This window comes from Pyxicephalus adspersus, chromosome 4, assembly GCF_032062135.1.
Source record: "Pyxicephalus adspersus chromosome 4, UCB_Pads_2.0, whole genome shotgun sequence".
Taxonomy (NCBI): Eukaryota; Metazoa; Chordata; class Amphibia; order Anura; family Pyxicephalidae; genus Pyxicephalus; species Pyxicephalus adspersus.
This window is the reverse complement of record NC_092861.1, coordinates 89,523,074-89,548,730: the sequence shown is the minus strand read 5'-3', so window position 1 is coordinate 89,548,730 and position 25,657 is coordinate 89,523,074. Positions and strand designations below refer to the sequence as shown.

The 25,657-nt window shown below is 36.6% G+C and overlaps 1 protein-coding gene across 1 annotated transcript in view; it reads left to right on the top strand.

Annotated features, from left to right (window-relative positions):
- AHI1 (Abelson helper integration site 1) overlaps positions 1–25,657 on the top strand; it is a gene marked incomplete at its 5' end in the record, with an annotated part of 90,036 nt that overhangs the window by 37,108 nt on the left and 27,271 nt on the right. The window contains 2 exons of the mRNA XM_072410226.1: positions 2,285–2,396; positions 25,217–25,275. Coding sequence (XP_072266327.1) covers positions 2,285–2,396; positions 25,217–25,275 — 171 coding nt within the window. The remainder of the gene's footprint in view (positions 1–2,284; positions 2,397–25,216; positions 25,276–25,657) is intronic.

The window sequence follows — 25,657 nt, the reverse complement described above, 5'->3', positions numbered from 1 at the left end:
ACATAGCCCTGCACTATTGCAAACATTCATGCAACACGGCACTATACACACAAATAAGCCTTAGTACTGCACAAACCTTGGACATAATTTGTCCTATACAGAAAAACATGCACAAACATATATACTATACACACAACGCAGTGCACTACATTTTACTCAAAAACATACACACAATATGCACTATACACAATCATTCTGCACCATACACACAAACATACACTTAGCCCTGCCGTTTAATCCAGAAACATGCACACAACCTTCCACCATAGTACACACAAGCAGCCATGCAGTTTTAAAATAAACATGAACACTTACAGTTGAATCCAAAAAGCTGTTCCTCCAAGTTCTTCCACGCTCTTTTAGCAGACAGGGAAAGTTGAACAGACGCTGCTGCCTTTATTTTTGTTTGCTGATGCTCTGCTGAAAACAGGGCAGTGGGAGGCTCCAGGGCCAGGGGGGCCATTTCACTAACTTCCTAGTATTAGGAGGTGTGCAAAATGATGTTAAAGTTCACCCCTGGATGGGAGCATATATGGAGAGTGCAGACAAGACACCTGAACACACATCAGGCCATAGCATTCACCTACACCTATATCTTTACACTCAAATGAACTTGTTAAAACACATATCTGAAATAAAATGGAAAAGACTTTTTGTAATGTGCATAATCAAGTTTACAATTACAATAATGTGAATGTCAGGTTATATAATAGCTCAGCTGAACTTCACACTAGTACAGGGTTCTCCCCAGGCACTTTTAGCTGGTTGCACCACCCGGCACTTTTCAGCACCCACCTGGCTGTTTTTGGGTGGTTACCAAAGAGTTTGTTCACAATACACGGGCTGCCACCCACCTAAAATTTCTTCCTACCCAGCTTGAAAAAATTTCTGGGTTGAGCACTGTAGTAGAAATACAACTATGCACTGGGCTTTATTCTTACATCAGAAAAGTACCTAATTATGACTATTGTTTGTTAAATAGAACATTTGAACGTGCTGTATTTTTTAATTATAATTTAAATTTATCAGGAGCCCGAGTCGGCATATTTTTATCGACTCCTACTCCAGGTACCCAAAATTGTATCTGACCCCACAGCCCTGGTGGCAATATGTTATAACAGGTCTTTTAATTACAAAGCTCTGTAGCTTAAGGTGCAAAATACTCATGTATCTTAACTACTTTTGTCAGCAATGTCACCCCTTATTAGATGGCTCAGTAAAGGTTTTATTCAGAGAAGGCCAACCCTAACATATGTTGTTTCTTAGATAAGTCAGAACATTCTAGGAATCCTTTATTATGTAATAAATACACCACAGTTGTACACAAATTGATTAAAATAAAATCAAGTACAAATACATCTAAAACACTAGTTATGTATGTTAAAAAAAGAGGGAAAAGATCCAATGTCAGACATTTTTTGTTTTAAATATTATTATTATTATTATTATTATTAATACTACACAGTATTTATATAGCGCCATCATATTACACAGCGCTGCACAAAGTCCATAGTCATGTCTTGAACTGTCCCTCAAAGAGACTCACAATCTAATGTCCCTACCATAGTCATATGTCAATAATGTAGTCTAAGGTCAATTTTGTTGGGAAGCCAATTAACCTCACTACATGTTTTTGTGATGTGGGAGTAAACCGGAGAACCCGCAAACTCCATGCAGATAGTGTCCTGGCTGAGATTCAAACCTGGGACGTAGTGCTGCAAAGGCTGGAGTGCTAACCTCTGAGCCACCGAGCTGCCCAGTTATAAAATGGATTACTTTAATAGTTGCAGAGATTCCACTTCTGGTGCCTTGGACAGCTTGGGACAGCAAGTCAAGAACTGAGCAAAAAAGTAATCAACAGCAGAGGAAATCACAAACAGTAATTAAAAGTTTAAAGATACTCTTAATCTTGCCCCTTGTTTTAGCATTTTTCCCAAATAGAGATATTTCCCATTATTTCCTGAGACAACACAGGATGATGTCCCACTCTGCTCAAAATAAAAGGAAACAAGTGAGATAGGCAAGAGGTCTCTTTTTGGAGTTCTGGACAGCAGTAGCAGATCTGAATGGGAATCGGCCCCATTCTGTTGAAAATGTAGAAATCTGTTTTTGCATGCAGTGTGTTACAGACCGTAGAGTGTTTCATAAAAAGATAATTTATTTATAAGAGGAGGTATGTAAGTATTTCATTCAGGTTAACTAAAAATGTGTTTTTTGTTTTTGTTTTTTTTTTTGCTAATCAACTTGGAAATCCACAGCATAATTTCATTGTTTTTTTTTACAGAATGGCTCCAGTGTCTTGCTACCTGCCCCATCATTGCTGTCTCCTCATTCCAAGGTTAAACTTGCCCAAGAGCCCAGCACACAACTGCAAGCAATAAATAGGGGCCCCTCAGGTATTGTTTTCTTTAGAAATTTTAAATATTGTGAAGTTGGTGATGATATGTATGAACGTCCTTGAAAACAAATGAAATATAGGTGATATCCTTCACAAATTTGTAGGTTTCTTTCACATTGACCGCAAAAGAATGCACCTAAAAGGCAGTGCTATGGTCTTAACCCCTTTTTTTTACCAGAGCTTTAACAAATGAAATGGTTTACCTATGTAGTCAGTAAAGACCCAAAGCACACAAACCCAAGAGAGCTGGATTTCATAGACAGAAGGCTGAGGTCATCCCACACACACTGCTTTTCTCCTTCTTATCCGCATTTTCCCTGGTAATACATTTGCATTCAGCATATCTGTTTGGCATACAGTCCTACAATTCCATCTCCATATTGAATTGTTCTGACATATTTGGGAAAAGGTAGGGAAAAGCTTATTACCCAGGGGATTTTCTGCTAGTAAGATTACTGAGATAGAAAGAAGCACAAAATCATGTTTTGAAATATTTCACATTTTGTCCAACAGCAACAAATACAGCCAACACATTTCAGGGGCAAAAAGATCAACCCTGCTACCTATAGTGGTGTGTCTTTAATACTAGAAATGTTATACAGAGAGCTGTCATAGTTAACCCTGCATGTACTGGATTTAGAATCCATACATTACTATTGAGCCCTGAAAAGGGTGGGGTGGGGGGTTCTTTGACTTCAAAACTGTCACTTTCCCCATGTACCGCATGATACGTTCTTTTGATAACCCATACTGCTTACTGATAATTACCATTCCTATTCTCTGTGTTTCTAAACACTTTGACAGTCTCTAACCTCTAAAATTTACACAGGGTTAGTGATAGTCTTTGATGAATAAACAGAATAGCGGGGTACTGTGGAAAAAGAATATCAGCAAGCCTAAAATCCTAATTTGAAGAATCTGTCTCTTTGCTTTGAATGGCCAATGTGATGGTATCAGGCTTGAAGTAAGTTTTCTGTAATCTGTGGTCTGATTGATTGATGTGGAAACCACTTAGTAGGATTTACAGGGAAGAGTTTATACATGAACAGTATACTAATGCTACTAGCAGAATAAATTGCTGGTAGGAAATTTGGCATTAGCACAGTCTAGCTCAAACTAGCGACTCTGTCTTGTGCTGTGAAGCTACATAATGTAGGTTGTTTAAATTCCAGTGGTATGTGTATTACTTGAAAGGCAGGTAAAACAGCTCCAATGTGTATGTTTTAATACCAACATAATGTACTATCATAAAATCATAAGATAAATGCAAAAGGAACACTTTTTTTGGTATCTGCAATAGAAAAGTCAAAAACAAATAAAACACAGTTTTAAAAATTAGGTCACAAATAAAAATTCTGAATATTTCCTGCATAAAAGGAGGCTGAAATGTGATCTTTAGTAGTACAAATTATGGTGAGTGTTACATGGTAATCCTTTATGGTCATGGCATATCATGTAACTTGTAAATTAATTTTACTTGTGAGTATAATAGATGAAAGGTTTTTGAAATATTGACTCATCTGTTTACTTCAATGTCAACCAAGCTTAGAAAATGTGAATACAAAGTAAAGTTGGGATACCTTTCATACTTTAGGATTTCTGTAGGACAACTTGAAAATCTGGACTTCTAGAAGAGATTTCTCAAAAGAACATGACTTGTAAAAATATTTTATCATGAGAAAATGTGTGCACTGTTTAACTCTTTAGAGCAACTTTGTTCTAGTGAAAGTACACCACAGAATAAAAAGTGGAAGAGGCCCTGTCTCTTTATTACAATTTTTTGTTGTAAGACCTGCATCACTATGATTGATGAAAAAATGTATGGAATTATCACTATATTTTAGAATTTACCAAGATGTTTACCAGTCACCTTATGTGCAAGGCCTTATGTGCACTTGTAATTTAAAGGTCAAGTATTGTCAAGAAAATTTTGAAAATGTTCCCACTCAAACATCTGTCGGGGGCGTGGCTACGCTATGGTGGCGTGAGGCAGGGACCTGGTCATCTACCTCCAACATTGTTACGTGCTGCTTTCTTTTATGATAACTCAAGGATGCACAGTCATATCACATTATATTTATGTATTTACCGTTACTGCTTTTTCTGATATTGATTGTATAGATTTGATATATGGCAAATTGATCTATTCTGCCTGGGAGGCATGACCTTGGATTTTGTGTTTGTTCTGTAGGGGAGGGTCCCCCCTCCTCGTGGTAGGGCCCCCCCTTTTCTGTTTCAATCGAGTTTTGTTTATGTATCTAGTATTATGTTTATGACAATAAGTCGGGGACATTTCTTGTTTCCTTCTTCTGCTGTTCTCTATTCTCTTTCTCTGCCTTTCCTTCTTCATCCCTTTTTTCTTTTTACTACTTCTAAGTGAGTCTCCCAACCCTCCCCCCCTTTTTCCCCTGGGCAGTCCCTCCCCTTCCTAGACTTTTTGGCTCTGTTTTAGTGGACCCGAACATAGTGTTTGGCCCTTGTTTACCGCCCCCATGCCGCTAACATTTTCGCCAAAAAATGTTAAGGGTCTCCGCTCACCAACCAAGCGATCGGTGCTGCTGAATGCCCTTAATCTCATGAAGTGCCAGGTGGCATCTCTTCAGGAGACTCACTTTCGCCACGATAAAGTGCCTACACTTAAAAACCACCATTTTCAGACGGCCTATCCTTGGTCGTTGGTTGCTGTGCAGTCTGACCCCGAAGGGAGGTATTTAGTAGTCAAAGGGAAATTCAGTCCCAAATGTTCACTCTGGTCAGTCTATATCTCCCTAATAACAATCAGTTACCCTACACACACAACTTGAATGTTTTGACTATTTATTAAAATGGATTAAAAATTTAAATTAGACATATTTCATTCAAGTTTCTTGCTGGGGATCACATGTTCCATACACTTTATTTCCTTGGACATTGTTTCAGGGACTAAAAGAAAGCTTTGCAGTTTGGCAAAACCTCCCCTTCTCCTTCAGGGTAAATTTGAACTCATGCCAAGCATACTCCTTCTACCATATTATTATTAATATTAATATTATATTATTATTATTAATAATATAATTAAATGATAATAATAATATTATTACAATTGCTAATCTGAAGCCAGGTAATGCAATGCACAATATATTTTTAGGTTTTTTTTAATTGTCAGATTTAGGAAAGTTTTGAATTTCCACTCAGGGTTCTCTTGCTTAAAAGAAATCTGTCATGAAAGAAATACGAGGGTACATTTTCTGAAAATGTAAATTTTCTTGGCCATTTATGCTTTTAAACTAGAACAAATATATAAATCAGGAGTTGAGACCTCACTAACATCAAGGTAGTACTGTTTGTATTACTCAAAGTATTTAAGCCGGACAACTAGGAAACTAAACTCTTTAGAAGGAGGTAAGCAATGGCAGACCCATATTTCACATGTTCAGCATTACTGTGTCAGTGTTTTAAATCTGAACTCTAGTTTAAACTCTGATTTAAAGATACAGCTTAGTGTTGGTGAGTTGGACTTATAAATAGAAAGGGTACTTTTTTACTGAATAGTCACAAGGTAGGGGGTGTAGAGGGGACCTGTAAAAAAAGTGAAACCACAACAGACAAATTTCAGGTCCTCTGCTATACTGGGCTGTGGGTCATGCCTCTGTAAATCCCTGGACTAAATGAACACAAATATACATTTTTGCCCAATAAAACAGATCGGAAATGTGTATTTTGTCTGTATATTTATGTGTTTTACTGATGTTTTAGAGTTAGCTGGAAACATATTATTAGGATATGGGAAATCATTGGAAGTTTTATGTACAAAGCTGCTTCCCATGATGTCAACTTTAGTAGCAATAAGGAAACTGAGCAACATTTGTTGTTTTTGCTAGGTTCAGGGCATAGAGCACCATACAAGACTTGTTTGTTTTTCACAACTTGAATTTAACCCTAGTGCCTCTATGTGGTTGTTGGTAGCTTTTTTGTTACCTTGGAAATGTAATGGGTGCCTTTACCTAAGAAACTAAGGTTTTTTTTCTAATACATTGTGGATTGATTAAATGCAGCTCAACCAGTAAAATAAATGTAATTAGTTGCTGTGGGATTGTAAAAGGAAAATAACTAATGTGGAAAAGTATAGTTATTCACCTTTCTATTCTGCTACTCAGAAATACTTAATGTATACAATATAGTAATAACAAGTGGTCAGCAGAGCTTTATCTGGTAGTGATTGTCTTTACCCAGTCTACCAGTGGCTTTTTGATTTTGTTTAATTACTCCCGACAGTCCTTCTACTCGTCAGACAGCTATTGGTATCTAACAATAATTCAGTACCCAGCCTGTTTGGCTTGGGGCATTGGCATGTGCACAGCCTTTTCCTGTTTACTCTGCCAGAATGTAGGCTCTGAAGAGGGAATTGTCATGATGTTGAAAATGGTTTTACAAAGTTAGTATGAACAAGCCTTTTCAGGGCATTTTAATAGCTCCTAACACAAGACTGCTGTAAGAAGAAATGTTCCAGGGCCAGGTACATAATACATTTAACAGAAAAAATGAGAATGCTTTCAAAGTTTAACAAAACATTAGTATACATGTTTACTGGCCAACTTGTTTGCACTTTTTTTTTGTTTATTGGGGGACAGTACTTTAGCTTTGTTCACACTGAACTGAGGTTGCACAGTGGTTCTTTTACCTTATCTCAGGGAATTGCTGTGTCTGGAGAAATGCTACAACTAGTGTTCATTCTGCGGCAGCCCCATTAAAGAATGAATAAGGGTGGCAATATTACCTGGTGCTGGTGTTTGTGTCGCATTGGAAAGGTTTCTTTTCCCTTTCTGTCTATTTGACCTGGTGTGTGAGGGGATCTATTCACATTGAGGGAAGTTCTCTTAGAACTAAAACAAGTGAAACAATTGAAAGAACATTAAAAGAATTACAATATCTTCTTGTTTTGGTGACTACTGTAAAATGTTGGATTTTTTAAATAATTTTTGTGAGAGTAATCACTAGGACAATTAAAGTGAACCTGACAGGTGGTCTAATTATTGCCCAACTATCCCAAATTAGAAGCCTGGTTTTATATGAACTTTCATATACCTAGTAATTAGGGACAACCAATTTATTCTTAGCTTTATATACATTTCCTCTAGCTGCATTTTTTTAATGTTAAAATACATTAACATTCATGTCTATATTCTGATTCATTGGAGACTATTCAATACATTAGTAACACATTAGTATTGTTTTTATTTATGCTGTATGGCTTTTAGTGGTTTATTGGGGGTGGATTTTATAACCTCTGTAACAAAGAAAGCTATAGTTTTATAGCTATTCCAGAGCATGTGGGAAAATTAAAGCTACAATCTGCTCAGTATGGAGCTGCCCAACAGATCTGTGTACCGTGTGTGATAGATAAAACAAATACCAAGGATGCAATTTGTTGAACAAACCAATACATTGTACATTACAAGTATTCTAAATTAACCCCCCCCCCCTTTTTTTCCAATTATTTTCATGAATGTCCATAACTGAATAACACTACAAATAAACCACCCAACCAATTCACCATACCTTTCTGTTACCCCCATTTGTCATAGCTTGTGGATGTCTGTAAAAATGTCGGACTTGAGGCCAATAAGCTTTTGTTATTTGTGTTCATGTGCGTTTCCTGCCTAGGTCCCCCTTGATTGATGATCAATAATTTTAGCTAATAGGCACGTTTGCAACACCTCGTTAATTGTATTTGAAGTCAAATTTTATTGTAAATAATTATACTTTAGGTCTTGTATAGCATGCCTGGTAAAATATTACTTCTAGTTATTTTAAAGCTAAAGTTTTCTGCTAATTTTTTGCCTTCCTGGGCTCAAATCTCCACCCTTCACATTAACATTCTAATATATATTTTTTTCATCAGTACATACCTTCTTTCAACTTAGTGGTGTTGCTACTTTGTTTCCCTGCATATGGGTGCTATCATTTCTCTTATCCAAAATCATCACAGCACCCTCCTATAAGTAATGCCTACATGTAATTCTGAGCCAGGGTGAATAAAAGAACTAAAATCCAATGAATAAAAGGCGCAGACAAGACGGGAGGAAAGATAGACGTACTGGATATACCTTTTAGCCAGGAAAGGAGGCACTAGCATTCTGCAGCTTCAATTGCACACTGTGTGTGCAGGAAAATCAGAGTTGGCAATTTTAATTCAGAAGAGGACTGTGCAAGACAAGACTACAACTGTGCAAGACTGAAGCTAAAGATAGAAGAAGATAAAGCCACCATCACCTGTCTGTGTTTTTTCATTGTGAATGAATAAAAATAAATAGGAAGTTGAGTTTAGATAGAAGAGCATAAAAAGGTTTCAGTTTCATGGCCACCAATAGGAGGCGCTTTCTCCTTTGTAGATCATTGGTGTCAACCAACCTAATCAGTTGGCAGGTTTTTTTCATTAATAATAAACTCTTTTGTTGTGAATTTTTTGCTAAAACTGCCGATCCAATATGGCATGTTTTGTAGGTTGGAAGACCTAGACAACTTTGTGTGTACTTGACATGAAAAAGATCATTAGGTTAAATATTCATGTTGGAAATTCCTAATGCAGTAAAATAAAATGATTCTGATACCTAATGTAAACAAGAACAGGCATGTGCTCTATTAAATTGGCAACTAAGTAGTTACACCTAACATGATACAAAAAGGGGAATTTCCAATCTTGATTATATACATCTCTTTATCTTTGAGCCTGTGCCCATTCTGCTACTACATGAGGGATTACAAGATTCCAACGCTTATTCCTCAGGCTCTTCTGTATCAGTTTCAAGTACTTCTCCCAGGTATATTGAGCTTAGTGAGTTCTGCATACAAATGTACTAAAAATCTAAGGGTGATAAAGTTAAGGTGAACGCACTAAATACGCCACCACACTTATGAAACTATCAAGTTTACTTATTCATGTTTATGCCTTAAGGGGGCTTTTCAGACATTTCTGAACAGTACAAAAGTATGGTAATGAAACATATTTAAAAAATATATAGATTTCTTTTCTCACATCATAAAAAATTGATCAGAGGAGCTGATCTGAAAGACGTGAACCAAAGTTCATGCTAGGTGCATAATGTTATACAATTTTTTATATACAAAGTCACTGGGTCAAGAAACAAACATGGTAATTCCTTCATGACCAGAATATGTTTTCCATAAATGTATTGTTATTATTAATAGTTAATTCTTGCTGGTATCATAGCACTTCATATACAGGGGATTATTCAAAAGTTAGTATAATAGTTGTTATACAGTTAATGGTTCACTTCCTTAGACAATTAGTCCCATTTCACTTCTTATATCCATTATGGCACCAAATTTTACTCAGTCTTAAAAACCACAGCAGTAAAAAGAGATAGCCCACCCCGGAAGCAAGTGGGTAATATAAGAGTAGTTATCTTATTTTGCTTTTTGAGTTCCTTTCACTCCCATGTTTTTCATAAAGTAAAGAGTATAGAATAAAGTTTAGAAAGGTGGTCTTGAAAAGTGCCCAGAATGTATTCGATCTATGTACTTGCAACACCCACCAAGTCTTAGTGTCTTTATTTCCGTCTTCTTCTCTGTTATGTCCCACCAACTTGTTTCTTCAAGGTTCTTGATGACCTTTCCTGGTGAAACAGTGCTGATCTCAGGCATTCACAGAAGTAGCAGCCTGCAGCCTATTGGGATATGTGATAAAAAATCCCATGAGGCTGCAGGTCTCCTTTTAATTATATATTCACATAGGGCAGTAATTTTGCTCATTCCCAGTGACAGGACAAAACCCCATTGTAAGGATTGCAGAAAGATATTTCCCAACCTTTTTAATATTTTTATATATGCAGCTTTCATTAAAATAATATCTGCTATCCCATCATGAAAACCCTTGTTTTTTTGCTTTGCATTTGTCTCCCTACTGTGCTCCCTCAATTTCACACCAGCTTCCAATAGGGACTTATGCATATACAAACTTATGCATATACAAACTCAATATCATTCAGTTGGGATATTCTGTTATTTCAATAAAAAAAATACAGTTACTGAATATTAACAAACACAAAACACTAAAAAGGACATGCTAATGTTAGAAATAGATTTTTTTTTCACAATTGATGGAAATGACATTATATGCAGATTAAAGAAATCAAACAAGCATTGTTTTTGAATAAAGGATACACTGTGTTTGCATACTTCATTCACACAGCTAGTTTCAGCTCTAATGATACACAAATGAGAACCCAACTTTCCCATCAATCTGTGGGACTCGGACTGAGTTGAACTGTGTGATATTTGTCTACTGCTCGGTCTCTCAGATACAATGTTGGGCACAAATGTCAGAAGTTTCTGATACACAGAGCAGGCTAGATATCAATCTGACCACTGAGCCCTACAGTTTACACTGGAAGAGTCCCAATCCCCGTCTTTCTCTTTGTTTTTTGTACACTGGGAGAGCTACTCTCTCCTTTATATGCTCTGGGGCTACGCTATCATTTGGACAGCTGAGTTCACAAGAATGTTGACCGTAGAATGGGATCTCTTCCAGCTGCTGAGCCCACAAAACCCCCTCTAGGTAGAAATTTGTTCTGTCTTTGCGTTGGCTCTGTATATGCAGTTACTTTTTCCTGCTGTGCAGCAGTTCACATTTACTGATATCACAGTAGTTGTAAAGCACTTAGGTAGAGTCATTGGGCCTCATTTAAAAATGCTGTCCAAGGCTGGAGAGGATACTTTTTCTTCAGTGATGTTGGGTGATCCAGAAAACCTGGTCTGGTCCAGGATTAAAAACATTTGCTAACAAATAGCAACCTGGATCAGCCAGGTTCGTTGATGAAAGTGTATCCTATCCAGCCTTGGAGAGCTTTAATATTATACATGTAGTCTCCGTTGGAAGCTTGTGTAATAGGGTGGCAGGACAGGAGCAGTGCTTAATGATCAGATCACTCCATTTACATCTATATCAAGTTAAAAATAATTTTAAAATCTCAAAATAATCCTATATTTCTCTTATAAAGTATACAATTAAAAGTTTTAAAACTTTAATGTGAACAAATATCAGTTTGGGTATATTTCATGGTTAACTCTTAAGGTGGTAAAACCCCAATACCTCATTTATTTTAATACCTTTGCTGTTTACTTTATTTGTAAGTAATTAGCTTCTTTCTATAAAGTTTTTAGGCAGACACATTTATATTTGACCTTCTTTAATTTGCATTGGGTTTATTTCAACAAACCACAAGATGGAGCTAAACCAAAAGTTTCTCAACATCTGTGGTTTACAGATGATCAGTTTGTGTTACTGTGTGCATTTTCTAATCTAACATCTTTTCTTGTGTTGTTTTTGTGCATACAATTTACCATATTCCATATAGGTTATGTGCTTTTCATATTAAATGTCCTCTATAAGGAGATAAATATAAGTGTTAGTCCATAAGTTGTTTAGAAAGGCAAATAGTTTGTTAAAATGAACACTGCTACAATTGTTGTACTGATGATATTAGAATTCAGGAAACTTAGGTAAAGGATTTTTCTTACATTAGTAACATTACTTCAAAGTCTAGTGCACTGTGTTTAGCTAGAAATGCCCCAGGGAGTTTTGTGCTCCTTCCTTAAATGAGTTTATAAACACTACATACAAGTTACATACCAATTCCAGCTATGTTTTTTGTAGTGAAGGTGATTTATTTTAAGCTTTTTCTTTAGAGTTGCACTGGAGAAAGAAAGGTTTGCAGTCTTCACTGACTAATGGTGGCCGGATGAGCCTAGAGTCTGCATTGTTTCACACCCCCTCATTAACAAAAAACTTAACAACTTTGTGACCATTCATAAAGTGCTCTGAGGATGCTACACATTGTTTCCTTGTAAGTAGATAGATATCTTTTTCAGGGCTGACTTTTTAGTTAGAAGAAGAAAACAGTTAAAGCTATAATAAGATCAGATTACATCCCGTGAGAACTCTACAATGACAAATAATAACTAAAACATGATTATTGTTTTAGTTGCAAATTCTTTCTTCACTTTCATTAAATGATCCTGTTGCTCTAAAGAAGTCAGTAAATACTTACCCTTTCCAGCTGCCCATACAACCCAATGTCAGTCCAAACTTGAAAAATGGGCTTATGTCCTAAGGCAATCCAATGATTTTGAAAGTGTCAGTCACCAGGTTTCCCCATTCTTCCCACTGGTTCTTTTTTCTGACCTTCACAACTCTACTGTATCCTTCAGTGGTTGCAGACCAGAGAGTGGAACCAACAGGATCTATGGGTAAACATGTAAGTACACATATCTAGAAGTTTTGAATAACTCACTTTCAAGACAATGCAATTTGAGATGAATTCTGCATCTCCTTGATCTCAACTATACTACTTATTAGAGGAGAATCCCCCTTTTCCCCATGCAGATGAATTGCACAACCACTTAGGATGTACCCAGACAAGGTGACCTCTACTGTCCACATTTACCCCTATCCTGGTCTGTGCTTTAGCACAATGCCTCCCACTCCCTTGTTGGTGCAAAGCATATGAAGGGAAGACACTGGTTAGCTTAGTGTCCTAACAGGGTAAAAAGGCTTGCTGGTGTGTACTTAATAAAAGCACAGTGTAAATTTGTCCTTCAAACCATGCTTCATATAGCTCCAAAATAGCTGAGCAGTTCATCACTGGCAAGTGAGAAAAAGCCTGGTATATTACATGTCTTCATTTGGTGTACAAAATACATGTTTAGTGCATTTTAAATAAAGGAGTCTTGTTTGAGTCAGAGACTTTTTGTACCAAATCTATAGCCCTTATAGCAACAGGAAATTGTAATAAGGTAAAATACCTGTCTCAGAAGCCTCCAATAGAACCAGCCATTGTCTAAAACATGGACACATATGTTAGTTCCAGTGCAGTCATTTCCCATATTACATGTGACCTGGAATTTAGAGAATGGATACATCAATGGTTTCTGAGGCAAATTTTTTGTTTTTGACAGATAAAGTGGTACATTTGGAAGAAATTATGTAAGTTACGCTGATTAGTTGCCAAATATAAAACCATTCCTTTTCATCCAACGTGTGTAGTTTTTTAGTTACACTTACCGTATTTTTCGGCGTATAAGTCGCACTTTTTCTTCCCCAAAACTGGGGGGGGGAAAGTGGGTGCGTCCTATACGGCGAATGAAAGTTTTAAAAATAAATAAAACCGGTAACATACTTACCCGATACCGCGATCCCGCGATCCTGCGTGCTTCTGCGATCTTCTCTCCTCTCCTCCTGGCTGCAGCACGTGTCCCCGCCTTCCTGCAGACCCAGCGAGGAGAAGCCTGCACACGCGATCCCGGAAGCAGGCTGAGAGACAAGCGTGCCCCCGCGATCCTGGAAGCAAGCCGGAGAATCTTTTTTTTCTAGATTTTCCTCCTTTAAAATTGGGTGCGTCTTATATGCCGGAGCGTCTTATACGCCGAAAAATACGGTACATCCAAGAAACTATTTGGGCAAAACCAGCCTCACCAATATATCAATACTGAGAGCGTTGATTTTTAAAGGTACAGCAGTTTCAAGAGTTGTGCTTTGATGTTATTTGTACAATCTACACTTTGAAAGTGTCTATAGCTGAGTCACACTTATTTATGTAATGCATCAGCAAATGTATCTTTTGTTATACGTTTTTAATTTAAGACCAGAGTTAAGATATCTGCTTCTTTTTCCAACCCATCTATTTTTTATGCATTATTGTTGTGATTACTAATGATTTTCTGTATTGTGTTTTGTTGGCACATGATGACATCTTAATAGTGCCTGTCACCACTAAAACATAAAGTAAACATGGCAAATAATGTTTATTTACTTAATAGTTATATCCTTGCAGCCTATAATGATGACAAACAATATCAAGTGTTTCCAGTAGCTTATCTGGCTACAGCCTATGTAATCTGTATCCCTCACTAATGTGCCTTTCTCTCATCAACAGATATTTTCTTTATTTCCAACAATATGACTTACAGTTCCCTTAAATTTTGTGTAAAATTTTAGGTGTTTGAACACAAATTTTTGGACTCCGTATTTACATGAAATGTCTGTAAATGTATAGAAAAATTGTAGTTAATACAGTGGGATCAGCTGAACACCTTTTAGTATCACAAATGCCTCAAAGGAGTAGGTATTGTGAAGCATAGCTAAGTAGTTAACTAGGGTCTTGTATGGCAGCCCTGCTGTAAATACAGGCCTGGAAAACAGTATCCTCGATGACACATGAAAGGCAGCAGAGTGAAGGAACAAAATTCTTTATTTTCAATAAGATTAATGCTCTCCAAGGCTGGATGGATAGATTGCACACAAAATGTATGGTCATATACGTTTAGTGTGCTAAAGACTGTGTGTCACCTGATATTCTTTGAAATCATGCCAGTGATTGCCTTTCCTGATCCCTATTCCACGAACAGGGACAAAAACTTGGTACTTCAACAATTCTTGATCAGTACATGAACACTCAGTTGCTAGAGGACCGGGAAAATCATTGTAAATCTTGTGCAGTTTTTATCCATTAAGTGAAAACTTTAGTGGAAATTTCATGTATTCCAACAGGTTCTCCAGCAAACATGGGGCAGAAATGTTGGCAATATAAAATTAGAATCTTATGTATAGAATATTTATAGATTAGGTAAAGGTTAATACTCTTATCTGTGTTTTTTTTTTTTTTTTTGCATTCTGTGTCATTATTTTTCCCTACCTTGATTTCCTGTGTTGGAGCAAGGGAATTCATATCTTAGAAAGTTGCCACCAAAACATATATCCCTGTTGGATGATTTCCCTCTCACCTTTATAAAAAAAAATTAAAATTTAGGATTTCCCCTGATTCATGGTCTGTGTCAATGGTATGTAATTAACATCAGTTTGAGATGCTTTGGAGAATATTCAGAATTCAAGGACACATGTTTTTGACATAATGCTGATTTCCTTCTGAACTTTCTATAGGTTGATTTTGCATTCCCACAAATTTACATGAAAATTTAAAATTCTGTTTGAGTGAAGCTTGTTGACGCAGGCTCTTTTTCTCTCAGTGATAATGGGCTTTGAGTTAGAGGGGTAACAGAGGGGCAAACCCCCCCAGCAGATACACACACTGTTTTATCTTTACATACACCTAAAATTTAACTTCAAATGAAACCTTTTTTGTTATGGAAGGTCATTTTAAACAGATCAGATAAGATCTAAAAGTGGTTACATTTCTCATGCTTTTTTCTTTTTTTATTGTAGCTTATTTTAGTAAGTTTTGTTACTGTTAATCTGTAAAAGATAAAAATATTCTTTAAGCAATTTTCCAGGATGCATAAGTAGGACAAGTGTGACGTGCACTGTAACAAACTTTGCACCTTCTGTATCAAAACAAAACGTTTAACAAAATGTGTAAAAATCAACTTTGTTTGCTTAAGGTGCGTACACATTTGCAATAATTATCCTTGTAAATAAATGACTAACAACCAATCGTCTGATAATTAACACAAAAAGTGCACAACAACTCCGACAAACGAGGATTGTCGCTGGAAATGAACGACCGTCCCGGCGGATCTGATTGAGTGACGGTCGTTCACTAACTGTTGTGTGTACAGTTGTTTAGTGATCGTGGATGGTTCTGCAGTACACTTTCTCCTTAACATGTCACTTCCTGCATTGTTCAAAGGATCGTATCTAGGGTGTGTACACTATTAGTGGAATATATCTGAACGATCGTATTGGTACAACATGTACAGTTCAAAATAATTGTGCATAATCGTGTTCATTTTCTAACGATAATTATTCATTTTCTAACGATAATTATTGCAAGTATGTACCTAGCTTTAGTCATTTTGCTTTCATTGGATCTACTCTTCTGCTTTTTTGTGTAAGTTTGAGCAGTGTTAATACTTTAGAGTTCGTCCTAAGAAAATGTAGTTGGCAGAAAATAAATTTGAAACGTAATGTAACGCATTATTTAGTGATGTTGTGATGTACATATGTATTTGCTGTAGGACACCCTGATAAAAAAAAAACAAAAAGCAATAAAAAAAATATATAAACCTATACATCCACATTTAAACACTATTAAAACAGTTCCTACTTCCTATCATGTCAAAGAATTGGGGAATGTGAAAATCTACTTCACAAAGACACCAATATAAAAATCTGACGGGTCCTATCTTTACACACTCGATCCAGAGCAAGAAAGTTATAAAAAATTCATAACAGAAAGATGAAGTAAATATAGATATTTGAACAATTACAGATTTGGCTGAAACATTTTACTTTATATACACATCAAAAACCTCTTCTTAAAACTCAGTTTAGTTTTTTATTATTATGATTAAAATGGCGTCTTTGCTGAGTTTGAAAAATATTACTGATAACCAATAAATGATCAGGTCTAATATAATGTTATACTTGTAGGCCAACAGTACGGACATCTTCGTATCTTTTATTGTTTTGCTAATACAATTATTTGATACCATAAGGGTCATTGACCAAGATTTTTTAGGCAGCTCAATCTCTTACTAATTACCTATGTGGAATTTTAATTGTATCAGCTCCAATATTAGTATGAACCCATCCCACTGTTTGCCTTTGTAAGATAAGTTTTTTGTTATTGGTCACTGGTCTCCCTTTTGGTAAAAGCCCTATTTACACTGGTGGCAAGTGTTAAGGTCAGGACCCCAAACTAAAAACCTTTTTGGTCAGTCAGTGCTTTTTTTATTGGTATTGTGCATAGTTGCACCTTTTTTTATAATTAGCCAGTATTTTTATAGCACGGACATGTTTTGCAACGCATTGTCATGCTAAAACTGTACCTCAAAGGGGCTCACAATCTAAAGCCAAGGTCATGTGTCATTAACGTAGTCTTTTATCCCACAGATCAGTATCCCGGTATCCATGTTCGGCCAGGCGCCGCCATCTCCTCCTCTCTTCTTCCTTGTTCTTCTTCCTATGTCACCCGATCTCGCACTGCTCATCCGTGAGATCAACATTTTTTCCCTTATTGATGAAAGGGCTCAGGCATGCTAAGGAGCAGCCAAGTGCCTCCTGGGATGCGTGACGTAGGTATCCCAAGAGGCTCTCTGCTCCCATTCATTGAGGGGGACTGTGCTGCACACAGGGTGTTACACTAAAAAAAACAAAAAAAAAACACTAACAACATTTTTACTTTAAATAAAAGGATTGTCCCTTTTATGTAAAGTAAAAATTCTGAGTTTAGGTACGCTTTAACTTAACAGCTTGTTTTTTTTAATGTGAGAGGAAACAAGATTACCTGGCGGTAACCCACGCAGAGACAAGGAGACCATACAAACTCCTTGCAGCTAGTCCTGGCTGGGATAAGAACCTGTGACCAAGTTCTGCAAAATTAAGAGTGCTAACCACTTAGCCAAGCTTGCTTCTGTTTTCTTTGCAGTCATTGTAAATGCTCACAAGAAATTGGTTGTTTGTTGAGAATCCATTGGAGAATACATTAAAGGTTAATGATAATGTGCTCCTTATGCTAATGGCCAGTGTAAACCCCTATGTTATACTGGAGATTAGTGTGGATTATCCCTGTTTTATTGGTGATTTCTTTATAACTCCAGCATTACACTGATGGCAAACTGAGAAGTGCCCCCTTTCACTGGTTGTTAGCAGGAGGTTATTAGGTGACAACAGTTAAGACTATTGGAGACAAAATGCTGCACAAAAGACAGGGATGGATCAATAGAAAGCACAAAATCCTAGAAACACTGAAGCAAAAAGCTAACACACACAAGAAAACAGTATTGCAGACTGTGGGAAAAAAAATCTCCCCATAGGGGTCATATACATTTTTAAGCATTTATCTCTATAGCCTGCTTCTTATTTTCAAGTGAAAAAATGTCAACAATTAGCATTAGCAGAAGTTTGTTTTAGTTTGTAATCTCTCACTAAGAATACACATGATGTGCTGATAATTTCCTACACCTGTACTTCTCCTGGGAAGTAAATTCTGACATGTTTGTAGAGTATGTCATTGCTCATTCATCTATTGGAATCCAGAGTAAATATGTTCTGTTCTAGTATCAGAAATAAATCACATAAACACACTTTTTCCCAAGACGCGAAGTATGTGTCTTATGAGCTGACTGACTTGTACATTTACTGATAATGAAAATGTGAATGCTCAAAGTATTTCATAAACAGTAGATTATTTAAGAAAAAAAGTGTTAACCAGAAATCCTCATTTGAATGGTCTAGTTATTTTCAATATAAATATAAAATTATCTCTCCAAATAGATTCAGGCAAGTAATGGAACAGGCACAATTTGTGGATCTGTGTCCTCATATTTTGCCTTGTGGCCGTTTAATGATTGTGTATCTAGATAGTGCTGCCAACATGGGATGAGCTGTAGGCTATAGAGCACTAGAATGTTTGAGTTGCTATGCGTTTGTCAGTTTTGTTGTTGGCTTCTCTAATGGCATATTTCAATGTGGAAGTTAGCAAGATAAATTCTGGGAACAGTTTAGTTTGAAGTCATGACAAGTAGAACTACCATTGGATTTAAAGGGTTTGAATATCTAGAAAATCTAGAATATAGGAGTCAATCTATACCATTATAGGCATGGCTACCCATAAAAACCTATACAAGGCATTTTTACCAGAAAAAAAAGTTCAAATTAAGATACTTACACAAGCATAAAAGTTTGCACTGATCTGACACATAAAATAAATCAAATAAATATAAATAGTCCACATTGTAGTTTTCTTCCAGTCTTTTCTAATTCAGTTCAACACAATATTTTTAAATATCGAGAAAAAACATATTCACAATCCATAGTTCTGTGTTATAATGAGCTTGTAATTCCAGTAAATTTAACAAGAGATAGGGAAAGGTTTGTGCATGGCTTCCCTTCTGTGAAAGGGTAGCATAAGCCAGGGTCAGGGGCACTGGTATATATACAAGGGGGTGCTGAGAAGTTCCTGGCTTTGCCCAGAAAGAAGAAATCCAGAGTTATGAAATGACACATTTATTCAACATATCCCCCCCTGAGACTGATGCACTTGGTACAGCGTAGTTGCAGCTTTTCTAGACTGTTCAAATAAAAGTCCTATGGTTGGGCCACAAACCAGCTCTCAGCAGCATCTTTGATGTTAGAAATGTCCTCACAAAGTTGCCTTCAGGTGTTTCTTAAAATTCGGGAACAGATAATAGTCCGAAGGGGCCAGGTCAGGTGAGTAGGCGGGATGGTGGACCAATTGGAAACCCAGGGTGTTCAATATGGCAGCCACAATGTTGGACATGTGTGCAGGTGCATTGTCCTGCAATAAAAGGATCCCTTTGGTCCCATTCCTTTGACTGTTCCTTGGTTTCAGGATCATAGATGTGGAACCAGGTTTCATCCTCAGTCACTAACCTAGCCAAAAAGTTCTGTGCAGCTTTAAAATGGGCCAAAACCGCTTTTAATGCTTCAACTCGTTCCTTCTTATGATCACTGTTCAAACATTTAGGCACCCACTTCGCTGAAAGCTTGCGCATGTTTAGGATAGTCGTGATAACAAACCCAACACTCTCCTGTGAGATGTCAAGTATCTGGGCTATATTTTCTGCGGATATTCGCCGGTCCTCAATAATGGTCAGCTCATGGACAGCATCGCAGGTTGCCAGGTCAGTTGAGGTTGGGGGCCACACACTGCGGGGCTCATCTTCAACGGTGAATTGCCCAGTCTTGAAATGAGATATCCAGGTTTTGACAGTGCTGTAGGAAGGAACCTTCTCCCCCAGTGTTTGTGACATCTCCGTGTGAATGTTCTTTGCTCACTTTCCCTAGAGAAACAAAAACTTCATGAAGTCCCGTAACTCCAAACGACGTGAAACTTCCTTGTGCCTCTGCCATCACAACTTCTCACTAACAGTTTTAAGAATTGCATAGACCTGATTTTTGCACAGTTACATACTAAGATATTAGACTGTCATATGCCCCACACTCATTTTCATCTGGAGTGGGGCAAAGCTAGGAACTTCTCAGCACCCCCTTGTACCTTACATCTCAAAGTGCAGTATTCTTATCTGCCTAATCGCCACACATCTGTCAAAATTTGTTTTCCAGAAATAACCTGGAAATTCTGGCTTCCCTTACAGGTTCTAGGACTGAATAAGCTTCCACCAATGCTATTACCAAAACATTTGATAGTGTTTTGCAAACACATGTTTTAAAACCATGGCCTTTTATTTTGAATAGATCCCAATGTATGAGAAATTTCTTGTGCTCCACTTTTTTGTTCTTGGTGCTATAGCATCATTACACTAATGCACACGCATGTAAAGCGGCTTCTCTTACCTTGTAATCAGTTTATTCTGTTGAATATTTTTGTTGTGTTGCCGAGATGGATGTGGAAGAACCAGTGACACAAATATTTTTTTTGGGGGGGTAATGCCTTCAGTAAATTTGTATTTTTTTCTGTAAGTCTGAAGTCAACATGGAATGACAACAGATTTAAACTGACCAGACTTTGCATGCAAATGTAAAAGTTGATCTATATTTTCCAAAGACCAAATCTTGGTTTCCTTGATGATGACTTTAAGTATGAAATTTAGTTTTGTTTTTGACTTTAGGATCATTACTTTGTGTATTTCATTACACAAAAAACCTTGCTAACAAGAAGATGAGACATTTAGAAACCAACATTTCTGTTACAGTTGGCCATTCTTGTAACAGGAGGGGATTTCGCATTGCTGATGCTTGTTGAAAACTTTGCACAATATTATGTTGACTCTTTTATACATTTGATTTACTGAAAATGATGGCAATGACTTGCACTGCTAAATCAACTTGCAGTGCTGTAACAAAGCAAGGTGGAAACACCAAAAATTATTTTTTTAACTAGTATACATTAATATTCCTCATGATAACCTTTTTGTCATCTAGCAATTCACACGATTGAAGGGAAAATATGTAACAAATGATCATATTCAAATGTTCATTCTTCTGATACCCCTTCTGTCTTTGAAAAACCTCCTGATGCCTCTTGCCACTGAGTTTAAATATCTATGTATAGTGTGTATGGGTGATGTTGCTACAGAAAGACAAAAGACTATTTTGACAATAATGACTTAAAAGACTTTAAGACAATAATGCTTAAAGAAAACAAGTTTGTAAATAGGATCCAGTGTAGGGCCCACTTAAGGCTGAACCCCAGGCTTCTCCATCAGATTGGCAAACTACTAGTCCTGCATGACAAGGGATAACGTCAGAACCTACAGGAGGAAGAGAATAAGGTAAAGAAAGGTGCTTCTTTTTTTCTTTTCTTTAAATTTATTCAGGAAAATGAAGAAGTGACAATAGTACATCAGGTGATCACTGACAAACATTCTCAAAGAAATATGCACTTGTCAAGAAGGACAGCAATAATAAACAGCATGTGCCACAAATTTGTGGAACCATAAACAATTGATTAATGGAAAACAAATATTGGGCAGAAACCAGTATGAAATAAACAAGACAATTTTGTCCTCCCTTCAAGAACACTTTGTGTTCCCCGACACTTCCCAAAAGGCTATAAATAAAGAACAAGAGAAAGAAATGCAGGATGGAGTGGGGGTTTCCCTTCCCCAGCCATGTGCTCAGGAAATTAGTATTAGAAGCCACAGACAATAAGAAAGAAGCCCAATAGAACCATCTCTTGAGGAAAGCCTCACCAGCACCCCACATAAAGGCTGTAAGATCCTCTATGAGTTCATTATTTCATGAAAACCTTTGAGTCGAACTTCAAGCAACCACTTCATAAAACACACAATATAAATGATATTTTTTCCCATATACCAGCTTATTTACATGGACTTTGCTCTAGAAAAATGGACAATAGAGTTGATTTGGTAGAACTTGGTAAATATTTGAGACATGTCATTGCTGCTGAATGACGTAGTCCTATTCGTCAAATTCACTATTGGTAAATATTGGAACATCTCCGTAAGCTTAGTCTGCCATTATTATTAAGACACTGGATCAAAGTTATTTAGGAAGTGCTTCCTACAGACATATGCAAACAATCGGTTGTGACTGTATTGACAATCAGCTTGTTGCTATCCTGCTGAGCTCAGATAACTCTTTATGGAAGCAAATATTTACAACGGAAAAATGAAAGTTAGAATATTGGTATGTTGGAGACATCCTTATGGAAGCACAAACATTTAAATGCTTTTCGACTAGGCATAAACTAAGAAAAATGGAAAGTTTATTCAACATCATGATGTTGTGAAGGTTAAGATAACTTTTAGTATCATCTGTAAATACACAGGGCAATGACAACCATCATTAAGTGATTCAGTTCAATCTTATTTCCTTGGATTAAGCTGAAAATCAAACCAATATTCAAGTTCAAATTTGCAATAAAGTATATGACCTCTTTCTATTGTAAGTGGAAATACCCAAACAGTGTTGTCTCCAAGCTTACATGGGAGGGTGAATGCATCAGTGGGAACATATCTCTAGAAAGTGATTATTTTTGGTTTCGTTTTTTATAAATATGCAACTCCATTGTTTAGTATGCTTGTATGATGCCTTAAAGCTGTACATTTATTAAAAATGGAAAACAAAAGCAGACAAATATTGTGGGGACCTCCTTATTATTCATATCAGGCTCCCATGTAGATATAATGCCTGGGTGGCCAGAAACAAAATGGTGGTGGTGGGGAGGTAGTTAGCGTGTGCCATACAGGGCCCCACAGCTTTCCTTAACATTGATAGGTTGCCTAGTAGTTGAACTTAGATGGACTTATGGCTTTTTTTTACAACCTGACTATTTAACTATGTTCCATGTTGAGAGTTAAGTCTTCTTTCCTGGCCCCACAAGGAGAATGTGGGGGTCTGTTAGGATGGCTGATGGAATCCAAAACATTATTTGTCAATACCCACAAAGTTTTACAAGAAAAATAACAACAGTACCCATCATGAAACAGCACTTTATAAAAAAAAAAAACACTGACACATTCCTAATGATTTTTAAAATAGGGTTTTATGTCCCTGGGAATATTCTATTGTCCATCATAGTGTCCAGTGATGTAAGTTCACATCAACGATGATGACTTAACAAATGACAATGTTAACCTTTTATACTACTTTTAATGAAATTGTTGTAATGCAACAGGTTACTGTCGTCATGCTTGGTTTAGATTTACATACCTAGATGATTTGATTGATGTGAACTTGAATGTGAATCTGTGGAAATTACAGCAGCACAAGAGATCTGTCATTTAGCATCATCAGTCATTGTAACTGATGTGGATTTAAATACGACATGGTTTATATGAACTTAATTCGAGAGAAATGATCTCAGAGCAGGGGTTCTGTAATTTAGTTGTGCTAATCTGACAGGTTATGTGACAGGTCATCTTGTTTGGCATGGCTTTACATCACTGGACAATATGATTGACGTTGACTTTAAAAATACTGTACACAAGATAAATAAAAATTGTTCTGAATCAAAACCCCAAATATTTACCAATTTTATGTATAAAAAAGAGGATTGTTTATGTCCCAAAAGTAAGTCCTTGTTAACCATTTCATCAAGCAATGTAAATTAAAATCGGTCACAGCAACCAACCATGGTATTCTAACTCATTACTACGGTTGAATGACAGATTCCAGAATTGGCAGTAATATTACAGGAAGTTAGATTAGTCTTTTAATGATGGATTCTTCAAAATATTGCATACATTTTTACCAATAATACTGCAGGGCACCTGTCATCTAGTGGTGGTATTATGACTGGTTACCTTCAGGTTGTTTAGACTGTGTATAGATTAAATTCTGTGCACAAAATAATCTTTATTTCAATTTAAAATCTGTGTTCTTTTTAAATAAAGAACTATTTCAATGGTGTGTCTTTGTACTTTTTGATTTGGGTAAAGGGAGTAAAATACATTTGTGCTCATTCTACAGGCTGGGAGGGTGGAATTTTGTTGACCGTTCTTCTGCCCATTGAGGTTGGCTACAACCTCATGGATATAAAACTTTCTTATAAATAACCCTGATTTATTAAAGCTCTCCAAGGCTGGAAAGAATACACCTTCATCAGTGAAGTTGGGTAATCCAGCAAAGTCATTACCTATTTGTTGGCAAATGTTTTCAATCCTGGACCAGATCCATTCCAGGTTTGCTGGATCACCCAGCATCACTGATGAAAGTGTATTCTCTCTAGCCTTGGAGAGCTTTAATAAATCAAGGCCAATATTGTCAACTGTGATCACAGGATTTTTTTTTTCTGGTTCATCATTAACTACTTTTCTCCATTTAAATTGACAGAATGACTGATTATGTGCCTGGAAACATGTGATACTTCATAATAAGGAAAACAGCTAATAAAAAATAATTCAAATCCAAATAATTATGACCTTTTCTATGGATACCAATGAATGTGTCCTGACCATTTGTCTTTTTATAAAAAGCACTAGCTTTTTTTAACTAACATCATGCACTTATACCTATTGGACATTTACTTTTTATATTATCACTGTTCAGGAGCCACTCACTTTTGAACTATAAGGATCCCAAATTATTAGCTGTGGGGAGCAGGATACCATTTTCTTCTACTATATTACACAAGGTGAGTATTTAGAAGCAAGCAGAGCTGTCGATGTATCCATTTGCATAAAGTTTTAATGAAAGAAAGGAAAAAACATATCTTGGTGGTGTGGTCCTTGCCTTCTTAATGAGATCTTAGAAATTTGTGTTTGTAGCTGTTGATTGATGCTGCTTACAATGTTTTTGTGTGTGACACATCTAGTGAACCTTCTACAAGAATGCATTATTTTCAAAACATTAAAGCAATGATTGGCTAAAAAAAAATACAAAAACAGAAAATTGTTTTGTCTTTCTTCCTGCAGGTGGATTTAGCCCTGTTGGACAGCCACTTAGTAGAACACCATCAATCAGACTGCAGATGGTAAGCTTGTTTGTATTGAACTCTTTTTTGTGGTGATCTCACACTTATACATATGGGAAATCTATAAAACATGTTCGGATGATCAGGTCTCCATGTTCCCATTCACCTGTCATGTATTTCTTCTAATTAAGGCACATCAGGAAATCATCTAACTGGCATTGGCCCTGTATACATTGCATTATATCTGAAGAAAAGTTTAGTCTGCCCAATGTCTACATAGTGCTTTATAAAACTTCCCCTTTTATAAAAATCTTCCCTTGTTTGGCCTGCTCTAGCATAATATCTGAAAAAGCATATTGTTATTGTGTTATTTAATAATTGCTTTTGCAATACTATGGGTTATAAAGACATGGGTAAATATCTTTTGTGTCTGTTGTGAAGG